General features: G+C 37.6%; 2 protein-coding genes across 8 annotated transcripts in view; one reads left to right on the forward strand and one right to left on the reverse strand.

Moving 5' to 3' along the window:
- The window catches only part of LOC130931692 (E3 ubiquitin-protein ligase rnf213-alpha-like), a 148,551-nt gene extending 125,919 nt beyond the window's left edge, over positions 1–22,632 (reverse strand). The window contains exons 1-14 of one of the 7 annotated variants that reach the window (XM_057860664.1): positions 22,301–22,631; positions 21,141–21,295; positions 16,569–16,874; positions 11,818–11,853; positions 7,774–7,877; positions 7,580–7,668; positions 5,014–5,143; positions 4,745–4,914; positions 4,522–4,669; positions 4,253–4,422; positions 4,027–4,177; positions 3,758–3,927; positions 3,532–3,682; positions 3,293–3,462 (exon numbers count right to left, since the gene is read on the reverse strand). In XM_057860664.1, the coding sequence (XP_057716647.1) occupies positions 3,293–3,462; positions 3,532–3,682; positions 3,758–3,927; positions 4,027–4,177; positions 4,253–4,422; positions 4,522–4,669; positions 4,745–4,914; positions 5,014–5,143; positions 7,580–7,668; positions 7,774–7,873 (1,449 nt within the window). In that variant the 5' untranslated portion in view covers positions 7,874–7,877; positions 11,818–11,853; positions 16,569–16,874; positions 21,141–21,295; positions 22,301–22,631. Of the gene's footprint in view, positions 1–3,292; positions 3,463–3,531; positions 3,683–3,757; positions 4,178–4,252; positions 4,423–4,521; positions 4,670–4,744; positions 4,915–5,013; positions 5,144–7,579; positions 7,669–7,773; positions 7,878–11,817; positions 11,854–16,363; positions 16,387–16,568; positions 16,875–21,140; positions 21,296–22,300 lie in introns of those variants that run through there. The other 6 variants (XM_057860663.1, XM_057860659.1, XM_057860658.1 and 3 more) reach the window with 6 other exon arrangements.
- Positions 16,467–21,344, forward strand: LOC130931693 (neuropeptide B-like). Its single transcript, XM_057860665.1, has 2 exons — positions 16,467–16,906; positions 21,136–21,344. The coding sequence occupies exons 1-2, from the start codon at positions 16,661–16,663 to the stop codon at positions 21,241–21,243; spliced, it is 354 nt and encodes a 117-aa protein (XP_057716648.1). The 5' UTR covers positions 16,467–16,660; the 3' UTR covers positions 21,244–21,344.
- Positions 22,633–22,701: the final 69 nt, after the last annotated feature.

The following is a 22,701-nucleotide window of genomic DNA, read 5'->3' on the forward strand; positions in this document are numbered from 1 at the left end:
ACAGTGACTGTTATTACTGATTTTGCACAGGAGTTTAGATGTTGCACTGTGTGAAAGGCTGCTACTGTGTGTAAAAAAAAAAAAAAAAAAAAAAAAAGAGAAAGCCCTGGTCTCATTATAAGCACTAATTAAATGCTGTGATCTGATTTTTTTTTTTTTTTTAAAGATATATATGAAAGTATACTATTTTCATTTGACTTCGACCAGGAGTGACACAAGAGCCAATAAAAAGTTGTTTAATGTCTGTCCGCTTGTGTTGGCTCATGATTCACAAAAAATATGCTTTGCTTTAGAATTTTAATGCATCCCAGGCTTTAATGCATCGCAATGCATTGCCGAATCGAACCGAATCGAATCGTGACCCTCTGAATCGAATCGAATTGAATCGTGGCCTTCCGAATCGTAATCGAATCGAATCGTGAGGGCGGTGTCGATGCACACCTCTACCAATTACAATCGGAATATTTGTTCAAACCGAATAAATGTGTTCCATATAAACACCTCATTTGGAATGAACAGGCCCAAACCGAATGGAATTTCATTCCGTTTCACAGGGGTGGAATATTCCTTTTCCCAAACCGATTAGAAGTAAAATTATATCATGTAAACAGGGAAGCGGAATGGTGTCTGGTTGCGTTCTTTCTGCGCATGCTCCGTACTGACGTGGTGACGTCACTCGGTGACGTAAGTAACGTCACTTGCAACATGGCTTCCAAGCACACGCACAGCGCACCCACACAACTTTTTAAATGAACGGCGTGTCATTCTGAAGTTTTGTTTCCACTCGAAAAGTTAAAACAGCAGCTGATCTGACGATCGATCTCCATGTTTTGCAACGTGACGCTTTGTTTTGATTAATCTGCGCATGTCAGACGGCAGTTGTCAAACGTCCTTTCGAAATAAAGGCAGTCACATGTAAACGCTGGATCGGAATAGATGAAGTGGCATGTAAACAGCTGATGTGAAATTTCCATTCGAAATGATTTGAATCGGTATGAATAAAAGTCAGCATGTAAACGTGGCTAATGACACGGCTCACCCTCTCACCAAAACTAGTAGAACTCATTACACAGGTATCATAATCCCCCAACTAAGCCTGAACGATATATCGTTTAAACATCGCCATCGTGATGTGCGCATGCGCAATAGTCCCATCGCAAGGACGTGCGTTAGTTTTTTTGTGTGTTTTTTTTTCCCCAATCCATTCTCTCTCACAGCCTCTTCACCCCCTTTCCCAGCTCTCAGTCACTGCGGCACTTGCTTATTAAAGTTAACGACGGCTTTGATCTGGCTAAAGAAGCCAGGCAGCAATCTGTCAATCATCGTTTAACTTGTTAAACAGTTTCTGCAAGGAAGCGCGGGCTGGAATGAATGTGTGTGTGTCTGTGGGGGGAGAATGTGGAGACGTTCGAGACATATAAAATAAACGCCAGAAGTGATTATGAGGAGTTTGTAATTTCTACATATCACTCCACGAGTCACAGCCATGTTAGGTAAACAGAAGCATTTAATAAAGCCAAGCATTTTTCTACTACAGTACTTTATTCTTGTTTAAAAATGATTTAGTGGGACAGTTATGTTTAAAACTGATCATAATTATTACATTTGAAGTGCTTAAAAAGCATTTATTAATATATATATATATATATATATATATATATATATATATATATATATATACATACAGTGGGGAGAACAAGTATTTGATACACAATGGTTTTCCAATTGGCAGTATTTGATACACAATGGTTTTCCCATTGGTAGTGTTATGTTCTCCTCACTGTATATATATTAGGGCTGTCAAAATTATCGCGTTAAAGAGTGGTAATTAATTTTTTAAATTAATCCCGTTAAAATATTTAACGCACAAATGCCCCGCTCAAACAGATTAAAATGAAAGCACAGTGAAAGGTGTGCTTTTTGTGTTTTTGAGTTTTGCCGCCCTCTGCTGGAGCTTGGGTGCGACTGATTTTATAGGCTTCAGCACCCATGAGCATTGTGTAAGTAATTATTGACATCAACAATGGCGGGCTACTAGTTTATTTTTTGATTGAAAATTTTACAAATTTTATTAAAACGAAAACATGAAGAGGGGTTTTAATATAAAATTTCTATAACTTGTACTAACATTTATCTTTTAAGAACTACAAGTCTTTCTATCCATGGATCGCTTTAATAGAAAGTTAATAATGGTAATGCCATCTTGTTGATTTATTGTTATAATAGAGAAATACAGTACTTATGTACCGTATGTTGAATGTATATATCCATCTTGTGTCTTATCTTTCCATTCAAATAATAATTTACAGAAAAATATGGCATATTTTAATAGATGGTTTGAATTGCGAGCAATTGCAATTAATTATGATTAATTAATTTTTAAGCTGTAATTAACTCGATTAAAAATTTTAATCGTTTGACACCCCTAATATATATATATATATATATATATATATATATATATATATATATATACACATACACGCACACACATTTTTAAAAATCATACTTTGGGGGAAAAAGTGAGAAAAACCATGTCTTATATGTATCTCTTTCCAGTGCTAGATCTGAATAAATACATTGAGCACACACACTAAAAAAAAAAAAAAAAAAAAAAAAAAAAAAAATGGGAGGGTTCTTCGCGGTTTTTCACTTATAGCGGCGGGTTCTGGTCCCTATTAACTGCGAAAAATGATGGAATACTATACACTGTGGTCATGGTGAGTCATCCAACGTCTTTCCAAACAGCTATTCAAGCCATCTAGTAAAAATTTCTTTAAAAAAAAAAATAAAATAAATTAGTATCGCAAAATAGTATTGCGATATACCACAAACCCCAAAAACATCGCAGCAATAGTTTTTCTAATATCGTTCAGGCCTACCCCCTACTACTTGAAATATTAAAAAAAATACTGTTTTCTTGTGCAAAAATGAAAAATAAAGGCATTGGTACTTGGGATTAGAGTTGTCTGATAATGACTTTGGGCTCTTTTTCCCGTCTTTATCAGCCCTCGACACTCAAGCCATCTCTCTCTTCACTGAACATTTGTATGTTCTTCCACATCTTTACCAGTGAATTTGGCACCAGGGACATCATTTTCGGTAGGTTTAGCTCAGTCAACATCTCGTTCGTACACTATTTCCATGATTTTTCCATTAGGGACAAACAGGAGGTTGACCCACCTAGCCACAATTGCTAACGTCATGAATATTAATGTGCAAAAGTGACGTGTTCCTTGCGGTATGCCATTGAAATGTTTCATTTGGGCTGTTCATTTGCATGAAGTCTTACCTGGGATGGCGTCTGAGGGCCAAAGAGCTTTGATTGTCCTTCAGTGCTAGATGGCTTCTGTTCGTCCTTGTTCTCGTGCTTCCCTTGCTGCTCCTGATTCACGTTAGCATTCTGGTCCAAAGGAGGTTTCTCGTCCACTTTCTTTGACTTTTCAGTCTCGGGTAGCGTGCCTGTACCAAAATTAGCACACAAATTCACACAGACTTTCGAGTGTTGAGGGTTTTGTGCAGTGATCTCACCTTTTTTATTGTCGTCATGCAAATCTGCTGTGCGATTAGACTGAACTTTATCACCCTGTGGATTGATGGATTGTACGTGACGGGTTTGGTTCTGCACATCTTTCGCTGCAACATGTGGGTCCCCACTAGCGCTGGTCTCTGGATTGAGTACCTGCAAGCATACAAATAATCCTCTAAGAACTGATTGAAATTATTGATCCGCACTGTTTATTCGCTTTAATTTTACCCTTGAAGATGTTTGAGGGCCAAAGAGCATTGATGGTTTCTCAGTGGTAGAAGACTTTTGTTCCTGCTTCTCCTCAGGTTTCCCTTGTGGCTCCTGATTCATAATTGCATTCTGGTCCAGAGGAGGTTGCACATCCTCGGTCCTAGACTTTTTATGCTTTGTCTGGGAGCCTGTACCAAGGTTAGCACCCAAATCTGCACTTTGCTTGGAGGTGGAATTCTGAAACGGATCTACTGGATCTTGAACCAGTGTTTGTGCAGTGATCTCACCTTTTTTATTGTCGTCATGTAAATGTGGTGAGCGATTAGACTGAACGTTATCACCCTGTGGATTGATGGATTGTACGTGACGGGTTTGGTTCTGCACGTCTTTCACTGCAACGTGTAGGTCCCCACTAGTGCTCGTCTTTGGCTCGAGTACCTGCGAACATACAAATAATCCTCTAAGAACTGATTGAAATTATTGAACCGCACTGTTTATTTGCTTCAATTTTACCCTTGAAGATGTTTGAGGGCCAAAGAGCATTGATGGTTTCTCTGTGGTAGAAGACTTTTGTTCCTGCTTCTCCTCAGGTTTCCCTTGCAGCACCTGATCCATAAATGTCTTCTGGTCCGGAGGAGGTTGCACATCCTTGGTCCTTGACTTTTTATACTTTGTCTGAGAGCCTGTACCAAGGAGAGCACCCAAATCTGCACTTTGCTTGGAGGTGGAATTCTGAAACGGATCTATTGGATCTTGAACCTGTGTTTGTGCAGTGATCTCACCTTTGTTATTGTCATGTAAATCTGGTGCGCCATTAGACTGAACGTTATCACCCTGTGGATTGATGGATTGTATCTGACGGGTTTGGTTCTGCACGTCTTTCACTGCAACGTGTAGGTCCCCACTAGTGCTCGTCTTTGGATCGAGTACCTGCGAACATACAAATAATCCTCTAAGAACTGATTGAAATTATTGAACCGCACTGTTTATTTGCTTCAATTTTACCCTTGAAGATGTTTGAGGGCCAAAGAGCATTGATGGTTTCTCAGTGGTAGAAGACTTTTGTTCCTGCTTCTCCTCAGGTTTCCCTTGCGGCACCTGATCCATAAATGTCTTCTGGTCCGGAGGAGGTTGCACATCCTTGGTTCTTGACTTTTTATACTTTGTCTGAGAGCCTGTACCAAGGTTAGCACCCAAATTTGCACTGTGCTTGGAGGTGGAATTCTGAAACGGATCTACTGGATCTTGAACCAGTGTTTCTAAAGTGATCTCACCTTCTTCATCATCGTCGTCATGCGTGTCTGACGTGCCTTCTGACCGAATGTTGTTGGGATCGGAGAAGGAACCAGACCGGTCCTCCGTGTAGGAGATTCTTTTCTTTTTTTTTCGCCCTTTCTTTTTTTTCTAAAAACAAAAAAGACGTGAAACTTTCATACAAAGAGAAAACCTCAGCATTTAACTAAATTTTGCTAACAGCTGAAAGTAGAGATTAGGGCTGCAGCTATCGAATATTTTAGTAATCGAGTAATCGACTGAAAATTCTATCGATTAATCGAGTAATCGGAAACATTTTTTTTAGGTAAAGAGCAATTATACATATAGATGAGAAAACTAGACATTTCATGTAATATTGAACCATTTTCAGTCAATCAATGTCTTTATTTTCGATGTACATTGTTGAAAACAGCCAACAATTGCATCTCAAATGTGACAAAAAAAGACTAATTCACTGCTATAACTCCAAAAACGTTTAGATCTTATTAAAAAAAATGTATGTATATATATATATATATATATATATATATATATATATATATATATATATTTCTTAACTAAAAATGTCATTACACTTGATAACACACATGACTTAAAAGTTAGGTGTTTTTCCTACGTGTTTCAATTGAATTTCCACTGGTGTCAAGCTATAAATTCTAGTTAAGTTTTAAGTTAGTCTAAACTGTAAATCCTGATAGGATTTTGAGTTTTTGCAGTGTTCAAAATAAATGTATGATACAGGCTGTATTGGAGCACATTAGGCACCAGTGGTACTTGGTGTTTTATCCAGCAAAGACTACTGAGCTAAAACTGACAGTTAGCGCTGTTTTCACAGATTAAATAAAGCCTGTATGTAAGAGTTAGCCACGCATCGACAGTGGTCATAATGAATAGAAACCTAGTCCTCCGCAGGGATAACGTTACGTAAGTGAGTGAAAGTAACATTAATCTTATTTATGAGCGCCGAGAAGTGTACTGCTTTAAGATGGCGGCTGTTTTATTAACGCCGTTGAGTCGGTCATTTTGCATCTAGTTCCACATACATGTGATATCTATGACACGCATCAGACGCTACCTGCTAGGCTGCTACCACCCTAGCAACATTCGGGCGTAGTTTTTAGCAACGTCGGCGCAGTTTATAACGGCTGTCGGCTGCAGTCAGGTATATTTTTATTGCTTCTTCCTCTATGCACGTGACGTCAGCGCGTTGTACCGCATTAAAAGTAGTCCGGGTAAAACGTCATGCTTAGAGCTGGCAAAATTAGACGATTCCTCGAAGTGAATAAAATTACTCGGATCAGTTTTTAAAGTCGAGTTACTCGAGTTGCTCGAGTATTCGTTTCAGCTCTAGTAGAGATGTACCGAAAGAAAAATTCTTGGCCGAAATTACAAATTATATTGACTGACAGACTAGCATCGTACTTCGACATATTTATGTAAAATAAATGCGAACTGTACGTTTTTTGTTTTTTTCAACCATGAATCGAGACTGTTTTACGACCATATCTATAAATAAATTTAAGCATTTATTCACAAAAATTTTCAACGAAAAAAGCTCTTTGTCTGTGATTCCACTCGGTCAGCTTTGACCGCCACGCCAACAATGCAGGCCCCCTATTAATCGGCCCAGCGCCCCCTCAATATCATTATGAGGTCTATGCCTTCGTAATAATACGACTTATTCTCGTAGCAATACTAGAAACAAGTAGAACTACTACTACGAGAATGAATGTCAAATTAATAGTATGACAATAAAATGTTCCTTATCCGATTACTCGATTATTCCAACTAAGTAGTTGATAGTAGAGCTGAGAATCTTTGGGCACCTAACGATTCGATTACAATTACGATTCAGAGGCTCCGATTCGATTATAAAACGATTATTGATGCACCCCCCTCCTTTTTTTTTTTTTTAATGTTTAGTACATTAGTTCCAAAATTGTTCAAAAATCCTCTCAGGCTAAACCATACTACTATTTGAGTATCAAGTTACCATATAACAGTAAATAAATATACAAAAATAACAGTAAATAAAATACTCCAGTCCCCATTCTGTATCAGCAGCTTTAAACTACATTCAATTAATTTAATGTTGTTAAAATTGCTCCCGTTATTCCATTATTTCCCTTCTGTTTACTTTTGACATGTGACAGTTTTAAAACTGTTTCATCATTTAAAGATAGATTCAAGACAAGATTTTGCCAATTTAGAAGTATTTTAGCTGTCGGCCCCAGTCAGGTATGATTGTTTTTTTTTTTTTTATCTAGCGGCATGAGTTGAACATGATATTTACTCTCGGTCCGTTCCTCATTGCATCCCAAAGACCGCGCTGACTGTGTTTTACTTCCGCTTTACCTGGTACGATTCAATAATCGGATTTTGGATGTTTGTGAATCGTTCTCGAATCTTCCACGGCCGAATCGCGAATCGGAAATTTCGCACGCCTCTAGTTGATAGACTAATTGACTAGTAAAGTAATCGATAGCTGCAGCCCTTATTTTCTTCTCGTGCGTACATGTATTTAATGTTTAGTGACGGGAGGAAAAAAAAGCTAATCATTCTGACCTTTTTGGTCAAATTTTTGCCGTCTGCAGAAAGGCTTGGCTTCACTGATGTCGCAGCCAAATCTGCTTTCAAGGATTTTGGGTCATCTCCTTTGAGCAGATGAAAGTTTTACATGGTTAAAACACTTGCCAACCATTTTTCTGATCAATGTCAGAAAAAAGAACGTGCGAAAAAATGAGCAAAATCTTCCTCACCTAGGCTATTGGTCGACTGGACTGACAACGACTGACCACAGTTGCTGCAAAACTTGGCTGCCGCCTCCGAACAAACGTGGCCACAGTTGGAACACTTCATTATCCTTTTCAGGGTTATCCACATCGGAAGGGAGGGCATGAAAAAAAATGATAACAATAGGTAAAGAAGCACACAGGCATGAATTAGATACTCACTTTCAAATGGTTTAATTACACAAAATTCAGGAGCACAAACAAACAAACAAAAAAAAAACCTAATAAATCAGTTAAATACTAGAGTTGTCCCGATCACATAATTTTGAACACGAATTCAAGTCCTAGTCACCTGATTTTGAGAATCTGCCGGTACAAAGTATCGATCCAATATCTCAGCAATTTATTAATTTATCATTTTAATACAAAACATTTTTTTGGTATCTTTTAGCCATTGACTTCAAATCTATTGACCTGACACTTCGTCATTCTTTGCACGACGCCTTATCAGTGGGGGCTGAGCTTCATTTAGTAATAGCCGAAGACGGCACACGCTCATGTCGGATTTAAGCTTGGATTTACTTACGATTGGATTTAACTACGAAAGTTGTACAGGAAGGATTGTCTCAGGAGTGATTCGTTCCAGGATTCAAGGTAAATATTATGTTTTTCGTAACATGCATGCGTGATTGAAGCATTTATTCGAAGGAATTTCCTTCTTTGTTTACACATGCAGACAGCTAATTTTCGTAACTGACAAGCCTCATAGTTTACTTTTAACCAAGAATCGAGACTGTTTTACGTCCATATCTATGAAGAATTTGAGGATTTAAGCATTTATTCACAACAATTTTCGCCAGAAAAGCTCCTTTTACGCCTGGCGGCCGCTAGCCTCATTCCCTAACATATTAGCATGGTACTTCGTCAATATACATAAAATAAACGCTAACTGTATGGTTTCTTTGCTTTTAACCAAGACTGTTTAACACCACATCTATGAAGAATTTTGGGATTTAAGCATTTATTCACAACAATTTTCACCAGAAAAGCTCCTTTTACGCCAGGCGGCCGCTAGCCTCATTCGCTAACATAGTAGAATGGTGCTTCGTCAATATACGTAAAATAAACGCTAACTGTACGGTTTCTTTGCTTTTAACCAAGACTGTTTTACACCACATCTATGAAGAATTTTGGGATTTAAGCATTTATTTACAACAATTTTCGCCAGAGAAGCTCCTTTTACGCCAGGCGGCCGCTAGCCTTATTCGCTAACATATTAGCATGGTACTTCGTCAATATACGTAAAATAAACGCTAACTGTACGGTTTATCTGCTTTTAACCAAGAATCGAGACTGTTTTACGTCCATATCTATAAAGAATTCAGGGATTTAAGCATTTTTTCACAAGAATTTTCGCCAGAAAAGCTCCTTTTACGCCAGGCGGCCGCTAGCCTTATTCGCTAACATATTAGCATGGTACTTCGTCAATATACGTAAAATAAACGCTAACTGTACGGTTTCTTTGCTTTTAACCAAGACTGTTTTACACCACATCTATGAAGAATTTTGGGATTTAAGCATTTATTCACAACAATTTTCGCCAGAAAAGCTCCTTTTACGCCAGGCGGCCGCTAGCCTCATTCGCTAACATAGTAGAATGGTACTTCGTCAATACACATCAAATAAATCTAACTGTACGGTTTATCTGCTTTTAACCAAGAATCGAGACTGTTTTACGTCCATATCTATGAAGAATTTGAGGATTTAAGCATTTATTCAGAAGAATTTTCGCCAGAAATGCTCCTTTTACGCCTGGCGGCCGCTAACCTCCTTCGCTAACATATTAGCATGGTACTTCGTCAATATACGTAAAATAAACGCTAACTGTACGGTTTCTTTGCTTTTAACCAAGACTGTTTAACACCACATCTATGAAGAATTTTGGGATTTAAGCATTTATTCACAACAATTTTCGCCAGAAAAGCTCCTTTTACGCCAGGCGGCTCTCTTCGTCGCGTTTTCCTCGTTCTAAATAATTCCAACTCAATGGGCTGAATAGTAAAACCGATGAGCCCAGTCTACCGCTGACGTCATCCACCTGTTGGGGACGCTAAAACCCTATAGACCCTACTCACCTACGTCACAAAATGGGCGTGTCGCTCTTTCCGGCCGCCATATTGTACCTCTTTTTCAGACCTATTCTCATTGTTTTCAATTAGTCGAGCAAGTTATAGAGCAATTCATGGAAGCCCCGGTGTTATCTGACGCTGTAAACTCATTGGATCCGTTGCGTAAAAGGCGTTACGTGGAAAAGCTTCAGTTTATCCATTCGCCAGATCCGTATTTGATGCCTAAATCGATGTTTTTCGACCCGCTGGCTTCGCCTGACATCTGATATCCTGATATTTACAACTATCTTGTCCACACAAAATCAGCCTATTCTCACGAAAGTTTGAAAAACTTTAAGAGCTTGGAGGCTTATAAATGCTACGTTGCTGGTTGGGTGAAACACGTCCTCGTACACGAAAATTCAGCAGGAATCTTGTGCTCGGAAGGTGAGTTACGAAATTTTCAATTCAAAATCTTTTGTTCTTGCTAACATCCACTGTCAAGTCTAATGTATTTCATGTCATTTGTCAATGGAGCTAGGGCTTTTAATGTTTATATGGTTTAGCGATAGCACTCACTACATACATACGTGTATGTTGTCGGCGATTAGCCTAGCAATGATCTTAATTGTGGTTGTCAGCCCAAAACCCTCTAAATATATATTAAATGCATCTTACCAGATATAAAATGACTACTACATAATCTGTGGTAGTCGTTTGGAGCCCAGTTTTCTAGTCGAATTGCAGCAGTCGCAATCGCGGTCTCCTCTTCGGGTCTCTCGGAATACGGTAAAAATTCAAGTCTCTCCGCCTATCTTCTCTGTTTTTGCAACCGACCGCCACACACGACTTCACCATTTTGATTGTTTAATGTTAACGAGCAGAAAAACACGCCATAATAGGAGGAATTTACGAAGCGCTAATGCATTAACATGACTAGTATCCGGACAACATGGCACGGGGGCGTGGCTGTGACGTCACGTGAGTAGGGTCTATAATGGTAGGCGTGACTAACCAGCAGATTAAAAGACTAATTTCTCGTCATCTGCGCTTTGCTAAATTGTTGTAAATAGTCGAATCGTCTCAAAATATGATTCTAATTCACATAATAATGCCATTTAAGACTTTTATTCTCTTGTCATATGCTCTTTAAGTCTTTCCGATAGTTTTCCCCTGACCTTTTTACTGCAATAATACAATGAAAACCTGAAATTATGACTTCTAGTTTTGGCCACACCAAGATTTTAAGTGGCCCCATCTGGCCACCCCTATGAAAAATTTCTGGAGGCGCCACTGCAAACGTACGCCCTTGGAATAAATGAAAATATTTTTTGTATGATAAGAGGAAACTCGAGCATATTGACATTTTTGATTAGGTTCAAGCAAATGGGGAGGGTGGGTATCTTTTAAAATGGATTTTTTTTCTCTTTTAAATCAATATTGAAACAAAATCAAACGCCATCAAAAAGGTGGCTCAGTCTAGTGGAGATAAAAAAAAAATAGATATTCATAACGGAAACTATGACAGGCCTGTGGTTTAACGACATTTTCGGTCCAGCGTTCGGTTTCCCTTTCGTTTTTAACAATGTTAAAATACCAGCAATAAATACGTACTCGGGGAAAACTACTTTTTAAAATATCAGGCGTCCAACAAACAAGCTTAGCACCATTCATTCGCAGCGCTTGAATATTTAACGTAAAGTGCAGCACCATTATAAACAGCGAAGTCACAGTGCATCGTGTCGAAGAGAGGATCTTTTGTAACGGCAACCAAACAACAAGGAAATGGCAGTCCATAAATTATCTGTATATTATCAGCGAACAAAATACGTCCCGTTACAAGTTTGGTCACGCCTAATTCCATTCTCTCTTGACGTCTAAAGTCAACGGAGCGACAATGACAAAAAAAAAAAGACTTCAAGAACCAAATGTTTATAGGTTTTGTTGAATTTTAAGCTCCTACCTGGCTCTGAAAAAGGACACGTCCACTTCCTTCTATCTGTTGGAGTGAAATAGACAGGGTAGAGGGCGGGTTAGCATTTTTTATACCTCTGTCTTGTTTCGGTTTCATTTCATATGAAATCGGCCTCTTCATTATAATTATTGCGAAAGCCTTCATTTCATACATAACGCTCAAGAAAATAGCATGTGTACCGTGTGTATTGGAGCTAATAATATTTATTTTGACTTATACAAACGATGGTGTGCGTGTAAAAATGTCAAAGGTTCTCTTATTTTACATGATGCCATCGTTATCAGAGAGCTCTAATGAAATTTGAGGAAAGTTATGACCGCTTAACCCTGTGATGCCTCATCTCAGAAATAATAAACAGAAAATTAAACGTTTATCATCTGAATTCCGTGGAAATACTGCCTTAGATATCATATACGAAAATTAGATGTTTGATGGATTATGTGAACAAATGGGGACGAGGGTCGTCACCTGTCAGCCATTCAGCTATTACTAGGGGTGGGAACTTGTGGGTACCTCACGATACGATACAATGCTCACGATAATGATGATCTCACAAAATGGCGGTACAACAATTATCAGGAAAGGATTTTAGGATATTCTACAAACAACTAATAAACAGGAAAAAACAAGCTATTTTCATCCTTCTGCTCTGAATTGGAATAAGTTTATCACTAGTAGACGTCCAAATAATTTGAAGTGGGAGGGTGGCAGCGGATTAACTACGCTGTAGCTATCGCTTAATCCAGGGGTCCCTAACATTTTTTGCACCACGGACCGGTGTGATTTGGGTCTTTTTTTCACGGACCTGTGTCCTGTCAAATTTTGCACCCTTATAAAATTTTGCTCCCAAAGCTTCTGTGGCAGGGAAAAAAGCCCTCTTTTATATTCAGTTGGACTCTCAATGTTATCCAATGGTGCTAAAAAACTATTTACATTATAAACATACATGTACAACACTGGAATGGCGTAAATTAATGCTTAACGACACGGCGAAGTCGTCAAGTGAGAGGGCTACGCGCAGTAGTTGTGTGCACCTAACATGGCAAACGTAAGTTAATATTTCTTTCTTTAAAGAAAGTTTGTAGTGTGTACTTTGGAATCGCTGCATTCGCGGTCCTATTTAACGTTTCGCGCATGCCAACTTTGTCAGAACACCAGCAATGTGCGGCAGAAAAATACAGCAAATATAAAATAGCATTTGTTTTTAGCCCCGTCGTGTTAAGTGCAGGGAAAAAAATTAGGGCTGTCAAACGATTAAAATTTTTAATCGAGTTAATTACAGCTTAAAAATTAATTAATCGCAATTAATCGCAATTCAAACCATCTATAAAATATGCCATATTTTTTTGTAAATTATTGTTGGAAAGGAAAGATAAGACAGTTAGCACTTAATCTAGCGGACTTTTGCGATGCAAGTTAGGTGATTGTTGTAAACATTAGCATTATATAGCATTTAAGCTCGCGGACGTTTGCTATGCAAGTTAGCCAGTTGTTGTAAACATTAGAATTATATAGTGTTTAAGCTAGCAAAACTTTGCTATACAAGTTAGCCAATTGTTGTAAATATTAGCATTATATAGCATTTAAGCTAGCAGACTTTTACTAAGAAAGTTAGCCAATTGTTGTAAACATTAGCAATATATAGTGTTTAAGCTAGCCGACTTTTGTTATGCAAGTTAGCCAATTGTCATAAACATTATCGTTATATAGCATTGAAGCTAGCGGACATTTGTTAACAAAGTAAGACAATTGTTGAAAACTAGGGCTGTCAAACGATTAAAATTTTTAATCGAGTTAATCACAGCTTGACAATTAATTAATCCCATTAAAGCCATATTTTTCTGTAAATTATATATATATATTCTGTAAAATAAATTGTTGGAATGGAAAGATAAGACACAAGATGGATATATACATTCAACATACGGTACATAAGGACTGTATTTGTTTATTATAACAATAAATCAACAAGATGGCATTAACATTCTGTTATAGCGATCCATGGATAGAAAGACTTGTAGTTCTTAAATGATAAATGTTAGTACAAGTTATAGAAATTTTATATTAAAACCCCTCTTAATGTTTTCGTTTTAATAAAATTTGTAAAATTTTCAATCAAAAAATAAACTAGTAGCCCGCCATTGTTGATGTCAACAATTACTTACACAATTCTCATGGGTGCTGAAGCCTATAAAATCAGTCACACCCAAGCGCCAGCAGAGGGCAGCAAAACTCCATAAAACACAATTAACAAGTGGGCATTTCACTCTACTGTCATTTAAATCTGTCTGAGCGGGACATGTGCGTTAATTGCGTCAAATATTTTAACGTGATTAATTTGAAAAATCAATTACCGCCCGTTAACGCGATAATTTTGACAGCCCTAAAAAAAATACAACTCACCCGCTGAATCAGTGGGAGGCCTGAGTTTGTTTCGTTGAGACGAGATGGTCCCGAGATGGGAGAGTGAGAGAAGCTAGCATCACAAATACGCAATGTCGGAAATTGTAGCACAGTTGTCAGTGCGCTCCTAGCGATGTCAGAATATTCCGAAATGACTGTAATCCAGAACTTCGGTAGAGTTGTTGTCTCAAATATACGTTTAAGGTCGCCGCGAACTTCAAGTCAAACTGAATTGCGAGCCTAAGTGCAGCCATCAAGACATGATAGAAATTGCCAAAAGTGCTACATACAATTATAACAAAAGTCACTGTTAAATTTTAATAATCATGATGTAGCTGAAGATATTGATTTTTTTTATTGCACCAAGTTATATATTACAATATTACCAATAAATTTTTGAAATAATATAAATTGAGTTTTATTTTTGTTTCATATTGCACGCTATATACAACGTTGTAAGATTAGTCACTAATTTGTAAGGGCATACGTCACTATTTGAAAGACTGCCAACAGCCTTGGGTTGACAGGTATGTAATACATGAGGATAGCAAAAGTCCGCTAGCTTAAATGCTATAAAATGCTAACTTTTTTTTTTTTTTTTTTTACGTCGCCCTTAACAAATGGTTCAAACACATATTCCTCTTATAAACTAAATGACAAATGCATTAAAAAAAAAAAAACATTAGTACTCAAAGCAGCAAAATTTAATTAGAATCTTTTTATCTTCAATCTTTCGACATGTCAAAGTTGTAAAAATGTTTCATCATTTAAAGATAGATTCAAGTCAAGATTTTGCCCATTTAGGACTATTTTAGACAAAAAGTTAATTAGGTTCGCTACGACAGACAGAGCCTTCTCGAGAAGTCTACCGCTTTAAGATGGCAGCTGTTTACTAACGCCGGCAAATCTGTAATTTCGCATCTAGTTTTCTATACATGTTTTAACACCGCTGTTGTTAGTCATTTCGCATCTAGTTCTACAAATATGAGATATTGCTAGACTGTGCGTCCCGGGCTGTTGGGGGACGGGTATCGATAAGCATTTGCTTTTTTCCCCGTCTTCCTTTGTCTGTCATCGTCTTTTTGGGCAAATTATTCCATAGTCTGTGTCAATGTTTCTCCTTTCTGGCCAAACTATCCCACACTCTGTAACTGTCAATGATTCTGATGATGCTGACAATGACAATAAACAATAAATAAATATCTACTGTAGCTGTATTTGGCCGTATGTTTGTAGCAACTAGCAATTGGCCGTTGTTTGTAGCAGCTGTCAGCTGCAGTCAGGTACAGTATTGTTGTTGGTTTTTTTTTTATCTAGCGGCATGAATTGAACATGATATTTACTCTCGGTCCATTGCTCATTGCGCCCCGAAGACAGCGCTGACTCAGTTTAAGTTCAGCTTACCTTGTATAATTCAATAATCGGAATTTGGATGTTTGTGAATGGTTCTCGAATCTTCCACGGCCGAATCGTGAATAATCTAAGAACCGGAAATTTCACACGTCTCTAGTAGTGGTTGGCCTTGTGTTATGCATCCACAAGATGGAGCTGAGCTAAACAGAATCACGCCATGATTAACTAATACGGATCCATATATAAGGCGCACTTTCAGTTCTTGAGAAAACTGAAGGTTTTCCGGTGCGCCTTATAGTGCGGAATATACGGTAATCATGAAGGCTGTATTTGTAGCCAATTTAGTCATTTTGATAGTAGGCTAATATAGCTATTTTTTGCGGCTCCAGACATTTTTTTTTTTTTTTTTTTTGCTCCAATGTGGCTCTTTTAACATTTTGGGTTGCTGACCCCTGCACTATTTTAAGGCAACATTTCTGTAGCAACCTGTTGGTTCCTTTTTAAACAGTGAAACATTTTTAAAACGATATATCATGGTCAACGGAACGTATACTTTGGAATAGTAGAAATAGCTGAATTCTCCCGACGGCTTGGTTTACATAAACATCAGAGATGCATCAAATTGAATGCCAACTTAAAAGTAAAATTTGAAAAGTATAGATCATACATCGCGCCTGAAACATAGCCGCGTTGATTTGATTTGTTATAAACCAAACGGTTTGTAAACCTGTCATGAATTCAGCGAATTAGCGACATTTCAGCGGAGAAATCAACTTACCCCGCTGTGAACTTATCCGACGCAAGAAGGCTGCTTGATACTAACGCCGCAGACTCCGCCTTTAGACATCTAGCCTTATATCTGTGATATCTATGGTAGCGAGGCACTAGCACAGCACTATGGGACTTGTAGTGGAAACATGTCTTTGGAGGTTGTCTTTACGAAAAAAATGCATTTACGTCACATGAGAGCAATTAGTGGGTACCTTTAAGAACTGGAAAATTGGTGAAAGGAAGGAACACACCACACAATAACAGACGACGAAGTCCTCTTACTCAGCCCGGGTTGAAAACGCAGATGCCTGCTAAACTCCTGCCGCCGCTGCCAATCGCGGTGCTCTGCGCTCTGGTGCTCAGCAGCTCCGCCGAGGCGTGGTACAAGCAGGTGGGGGGTTCAAGCTACCACTCGGTGGGCAGAGCGTCCGGCTTGCTCTCGGGAATCCGGAGGTCGCCGTTCGACCGCAGAGGAGCCGATATGGAGCCGTCAGAGGGTTCCTTCCTTCCTTCCTTTCCTGAAACAAATGTGCTGCGTTTTAGTCTTAAGGTATTGGTCAGTTTTTTCATTCGCTTAAAAGAATATGCAGTGATCCCTCGCCACTTCACGGCTCAAATTTTGCGCTCTAAGTGCATCGCGGATTAAAAAATATGTGGCGGAAAAAACTCAGGTGACTTGAAGTTCCGCTTTGAGACCCCTAATTTGGCCAAATTTTAAAATTGTCCTATATGCATGCGTGATACATGATTGGAAAGCTAAAAATCTCAATTTTCTGGGGGAGGAAAAATTTTGAACTGGAGGGCATTTAAAAAAAAACATTTAAAACAAAAGCCTAATTAGAGGTGAGAGCACGCGAGAGCAGAATTAAAGACGCCCTGATTTTAACGAGATATTATCACTTACTTACCTTCTTTCGATCCAAAAACTCCATGTAGCATGTATCATCGAGTGTCAAGACACAGATGTGAATGGCCACAGCTGGATTTTTGGGGGATTTCATGGGTGAAACATGGGTCGCGATGCAGAAATCGCAGACATCAAGAAGTGGTCGAGATTATTTTTCATATATTTACCCTTTTAAACGTTTTCAAAATTTTCTTTGTTTGGATGGATTATTTATCATCTAACTTATCGGGGAAAATGCAGCAGTAACAAAAAATAAATAAATCAAGCCATAGTTATTAGCTAGAGATCCGTGACTTATTTACAGACACCATTTTTTTCATTGTGACGTAAATTTTTTTAAAGTTTAAAATATGCGAGTGAATAATTAAAAAAAAATTTTTTTTAAACGAAATATTAGACATCAATTAATGATTCTAAGCTAAAAATGGCAGACATTTTGAATAAGAAATATAATTACTTACCTTCTTTTTATGGCTGGGTTGAAACAAAAGCGGTTGCGCGACGTCTGTAAACGGGGGTTTCAGGGTAAAATTGACAAATTGAAAATAGTTCGGGGGCTTAATGCGCCATGAATCTGCTATGGCGGCATATAGACGTATTGTTCTATCAAACACAACAGTTCTTTTGGCTTAAAATACAGCAGTTAATTTTAAAGAGGGGTGCAAGAGCAGAAACTGCTTTTTCAGTCTTGTCTGTGTTTTCTGCCATGTACTGTATAAAAGAGGTCTAAAACATTTATGTACTCTACATTCGCATATACGTATGTATGTACACTGCTGGCCAAAAGTACATGTACATGCTCAATATCTCACAGAAAATGATTGCAATTACAATTGCTTTGGTAGTAGTAGCTTTATTTATTTTGCTTGCAATGAAAAAACGCTAAAGAGAATTAAAAAAAAAAATTTTTTTTTAATTAAATCATTATCATTATACACACACAACTCCAAAAATGGGCCCGAAAAAAGTATTGACACTCTCAGCCTAAAACTTGGCAGCACAACCCTTAGACAAAATAACTGCAAACATCCGCTTCCGGTATCCATCAATGAGTTTCTTACAATGCTCTGCTGGAGTTTTAGAACATTCTTCTTTGGCTAACTGCTCCAGGTCTCTGAGATTGGAAGGGTGCCTTATCCAAACTGCCATTTTCAGATTTCTCCACAGGTGTTCTATGGGATTCAGGTCTGGACTCATTGCTAGCTACTTTAGAAGTCGCCAGTGCTTTCTCTCAAACCATTTTCTAGAGCTTTTTTGAAGTGTGTTTTGGGTCACTGTCCTGCTGGAAGACCCAGGACCTCTGAGGGAGACCTAGCTTTCTCACACTGGGCCTTACATTATGCTGCAAAATTTGTTGGTAGTCTTCAGACTCGTTTTTTCCCCCTTGTTTTTCGCAGTTAATGGTGACCGCCCCCAACAAACCCAAAAAAAAAAAAACCTTATATGAATATGGCGGAAAACACAGACAATACTGAAAAAGCAGTTTCTGCTCTTACACTGCTCTTTAAAAGAAACTGCTGTATTTTACGCCAAAAGAACTGTTGTGATTAATAGAACAATATGTCTTTATGCTGCCATAGCAGATTCAAGGCGCATTAAGCCCCCAAATTATTTTTAATTTGTACGCTTTACCCTGAAAACCCCTTTTACAGACGTCGCGCAACCGCTTTTGTTTCAACCCAGCCATAATACGAAGGTAATTATTCAAAATGTCTGCCGTTTTTGGATTAGAATCATTAATTGATGTCTCATATTTCGTTAAAAAAAAAAAAAAAAATTTTAAGTCGTCTTTTTTTTTTATTAAAAGCGCATGTTGTATTTAATTTAGGACTGTCAAACGATTTAGATTTTTGATCGAGTTAATTACAGCTTAAAAATGAATTAATCGTAATTAATCGCAATTCAAGCCATCGATAAAATATGCCATATTTTTCTGTAAATTATTGTTGGAATGGAAAGATGAGACACAAGACGGATATATACATTCAACATACGGTACATAAGTACTGTATTTGTTTCTTCAACAAGATGGCATTAACATTATTAACATTCTCTTAAAATGATCCATGGATAGAAAGACTTGTAGTTCTTAAAAGATAAATGTTAGTACAAGTTATAGACATTTTATATTAAAACCCCTGTTAATGTTTTCGTTTTATTAAAATTTGTAAAATTTTCAATCAAAAATCAATTACACCATGCTCACTCATGGTACTAACCCATAAAATCATTTGAACCCCAACGCCAGCAGAGGGCGCCAAACACCAAAAAACAAGTGGACATTATAGTGTACTGTCATTTTAGTCTGTTTGAGTGGGGCATGTGCGTTAATTGCGTCAAATATTTTAACGTGATTAATTTTAAAAATTAATTACCGCCCGTTAATGTGATAATTTTGACAGCCCTAAAATTGTATCCCGGTTAACTAAATTGGCTTTGAAATTCACATATTTACATTAGGGGTGTCAAACGATTAAAATTTTTAATCAAGTTAATTACTGCTTAAAAATTAATCGTAATTAATCGCAATTCAAACCATCTATAAAATATGCCATATTTTTCTGTAAATTATTGTTCGAATGGAAAGACACAAGATGGATATATACATTCAAAATACGGTACATAAGTACTGTATTTGTCTATTATAACAACAAATCAACAAGATGGCATTAACATTATTAACATTCTGTTAAAGCGATCCATGGATAGAAAGACTTGTAATTCTTAAAAGATAAATGTTAGTACAAGTTATAGAAATTTTATATTAAAACCCCTCTTAATGTTTTCGTGTTAATAAAATTTGTAAAATTTTCAATCAAAAAATAAACTAGTAGCTCGCCATTGTTGATGTCAATAATTGCACCATGCTCACTCATGGTACTCACCCATAAAATCAGTTGGACCCAAATACCAGCAGAGGGCGCCAAACACCAAAAAACAAGTAAAAAGCGGACATTACACTGCTGTGATTTAAATCTGTTTGAGCGGGGCACGTGCATTAATTGCGTCAAATATTTTAACGTGATTATTAAAAAAATTAATTACCGCCCGTTAACACGATAATTTTGACAGCCCAAGAATTGTATCCGGGTTAATTAAATTGGCTTTGAAATTTACATATTTACATTAGGGGTGTCAAACGATTAAAAATTTTAATCTAGTTAATTACAGTTTAAAAATTAGTCGTAATTAATCGCAATTAATTGCAATTCAAACCATCTATAAAATGCCATATTTTTCTCAAAATTATTGTTGGAATGGAAAGATAAGACAAGATGGATATATACATTCAACATATGCTTATTATAACAATAAATCAAGATGGCATTACCATTATTAACATTCTGTTAAAGCGATCCATGGATAGACTTGTTCTTAAAAGATAAATGTTAGTACAAGTTATAGAAATTTTATATTAAAACACCTCAATGTTTTCGTTTGAATCAAATTTGTAAAATTTTCAAAAAAATAAACTCGTAGCCCGCCATTGTTGATGTCAATACTTACACAATGCTCATGGGTGTTGAAGCCTATAAAATCAGTCGCCCCCAAGCGCCAGCAGAGGGCGACAAAACTCCGAAAAACACAACAAAATATTTCACTGTGCTGTCATTTTAATCTGTTTGAGCGGGGCATGTGCGTTGTGTCAAATATTTTAACGTGATTAAAAAAAAATTACCGCCTGTTAACGCGATAATTTTGACAGCCCTAATTTACATAGTTTATTAATAGTGAATGTGCACATCCTTATGGAGGTTTGTTGGAACACTTTGGTTTAATCATATAGCAAAGATACTGTGTTAGTCCATCCATTTAACACATCTAAGCGTTATGTACTGTATATTCACTGTAAATTCATTTTTTTCTTACAGCCCACCTGCATGAGAGACATTGTGCCAAAATTGCTTAGTTGTGAACGCCTCTCTGCCGACATGACAACTTTCAAGTGCAAAGCGGACATTTTCCTCTCTCTGGACTGAGAAGACTGGAGGACTGGGCCTAGATCCGCTTCCGGATTCCTTCAATTTCCTGCTGCAGAAATTATGCATCAATGTATACATAGGGTACATGTTTTCATCAATAAATCTAGTCAATGTTGTCTAATATTTTTGTGTGGAAAAAAAACAATTATCATTGCTGACTATAGAGCCTACCCACGTACCACGTGCTCGCTGTATGGTTCCGCCCACTTGTCCGTCAAAACATAGTGTTAACCTCTTACGGCTACGTACATTTCTCCTATTTACGGCGTGTTTTTCTGCTCCTTAACATTAATAATCAAAATGGTGAAGGCGTGTGTGGCTGTTGGTTGCACTAACAGAGAAGATGGAAGGAGAGACTTGAAGTTTTACCGTATTCCGAGGGATCCAAAGAGGAGAGCGACATCTACGGCTGCAATTCGACGTGAAAACTGGACACCAAAAAATCACCACAGACTATGTAGTAGTCATTTTATATCCGGTAAGATGCATTTAATATATATTTAGAGGGTTTTGGCCTGACAACCACAATTAAGATCATTGCTAGGCTAATCGCCGACAACATACGACGTAGTACGACATAGTTTCAAATTCAAGATGTTCGTGACTTCCCTTTCTTCCACCATCGTTATTTTTTGAATAATATTTAGCTGGTACCAAGTAAAAGAAACTGGCCTCGTCTACAGGGCTGACAAATAACCACAATTAAGATCATTGCTAGGCTAATCGCCGACAACATACGACGTAGTACGACATAGTTTCAAATTCAAGATGTTTGTGACTTCCCTTTCTTCCACCGTCGTTATTTTTTGAATAATATTTAGCTGGTACCAAGTAAAAGAAACTGGCCTCGTCTACGGGGCTGACAAATAACCACAATTAAGATCATTGCTAGGCTAATCGCCGACAACATACACGTATGTATGTAGTGAGTGCTATCGCTAAACCATATAAACATTAAAAGCCTTAACGCCATTGACAAACATGAAATACATTAGACTTGACAGTGGATGTTAGCAATAACAAAAGAATTCGAATTGAAAATTTCGAAACTCACCTTTCCAAGCACAAGATAGATTCCTGCCAAACGAGGACCTGTTTCACCCAACCAGCAACGAAGTATTTATAAGTGTCCAAGCTCTTGAAGTTTTTCGTGAGAATAGGCTGATTTTGTGTGGACAAGATCATTGTAAATATCAGCGTAGCAGATGTCAGGCAGACAGGACGAAGACAGTGGGTCGAAAAACATCGATTTGGGCATCAAATATGGATCTGGCGACTGTATAGAACGAAGCTTTTCCTCATAACGCCTTTTATGCAACAGATCCAGTGAGTTTGCGGCATCAGAAAGCACCGGGTCTTCCATGAAATACATTTTAAATTCCGCCATCAATTGAAAACAATGCTAATACAGAGTCAAAATGACGGACAAGTGGGCGGAACCATACAGCGAGCACG

This window comes from Corythoichthys intestinalis, chromosome 16, assembly GCF_030265065.1.
Source record: "Corythoichthys intestinalis isolate RoL2023-P3 chromosome 16, ASM3026506v1, whole genome shotgun sequence".
Lineage (NCBI taxonomy): Eukaryota > Metazoa > Chordata > Actinopteri > Syngnathiformes > Syngnathidae > Corythoichthys > Corythoichthys intestinalis.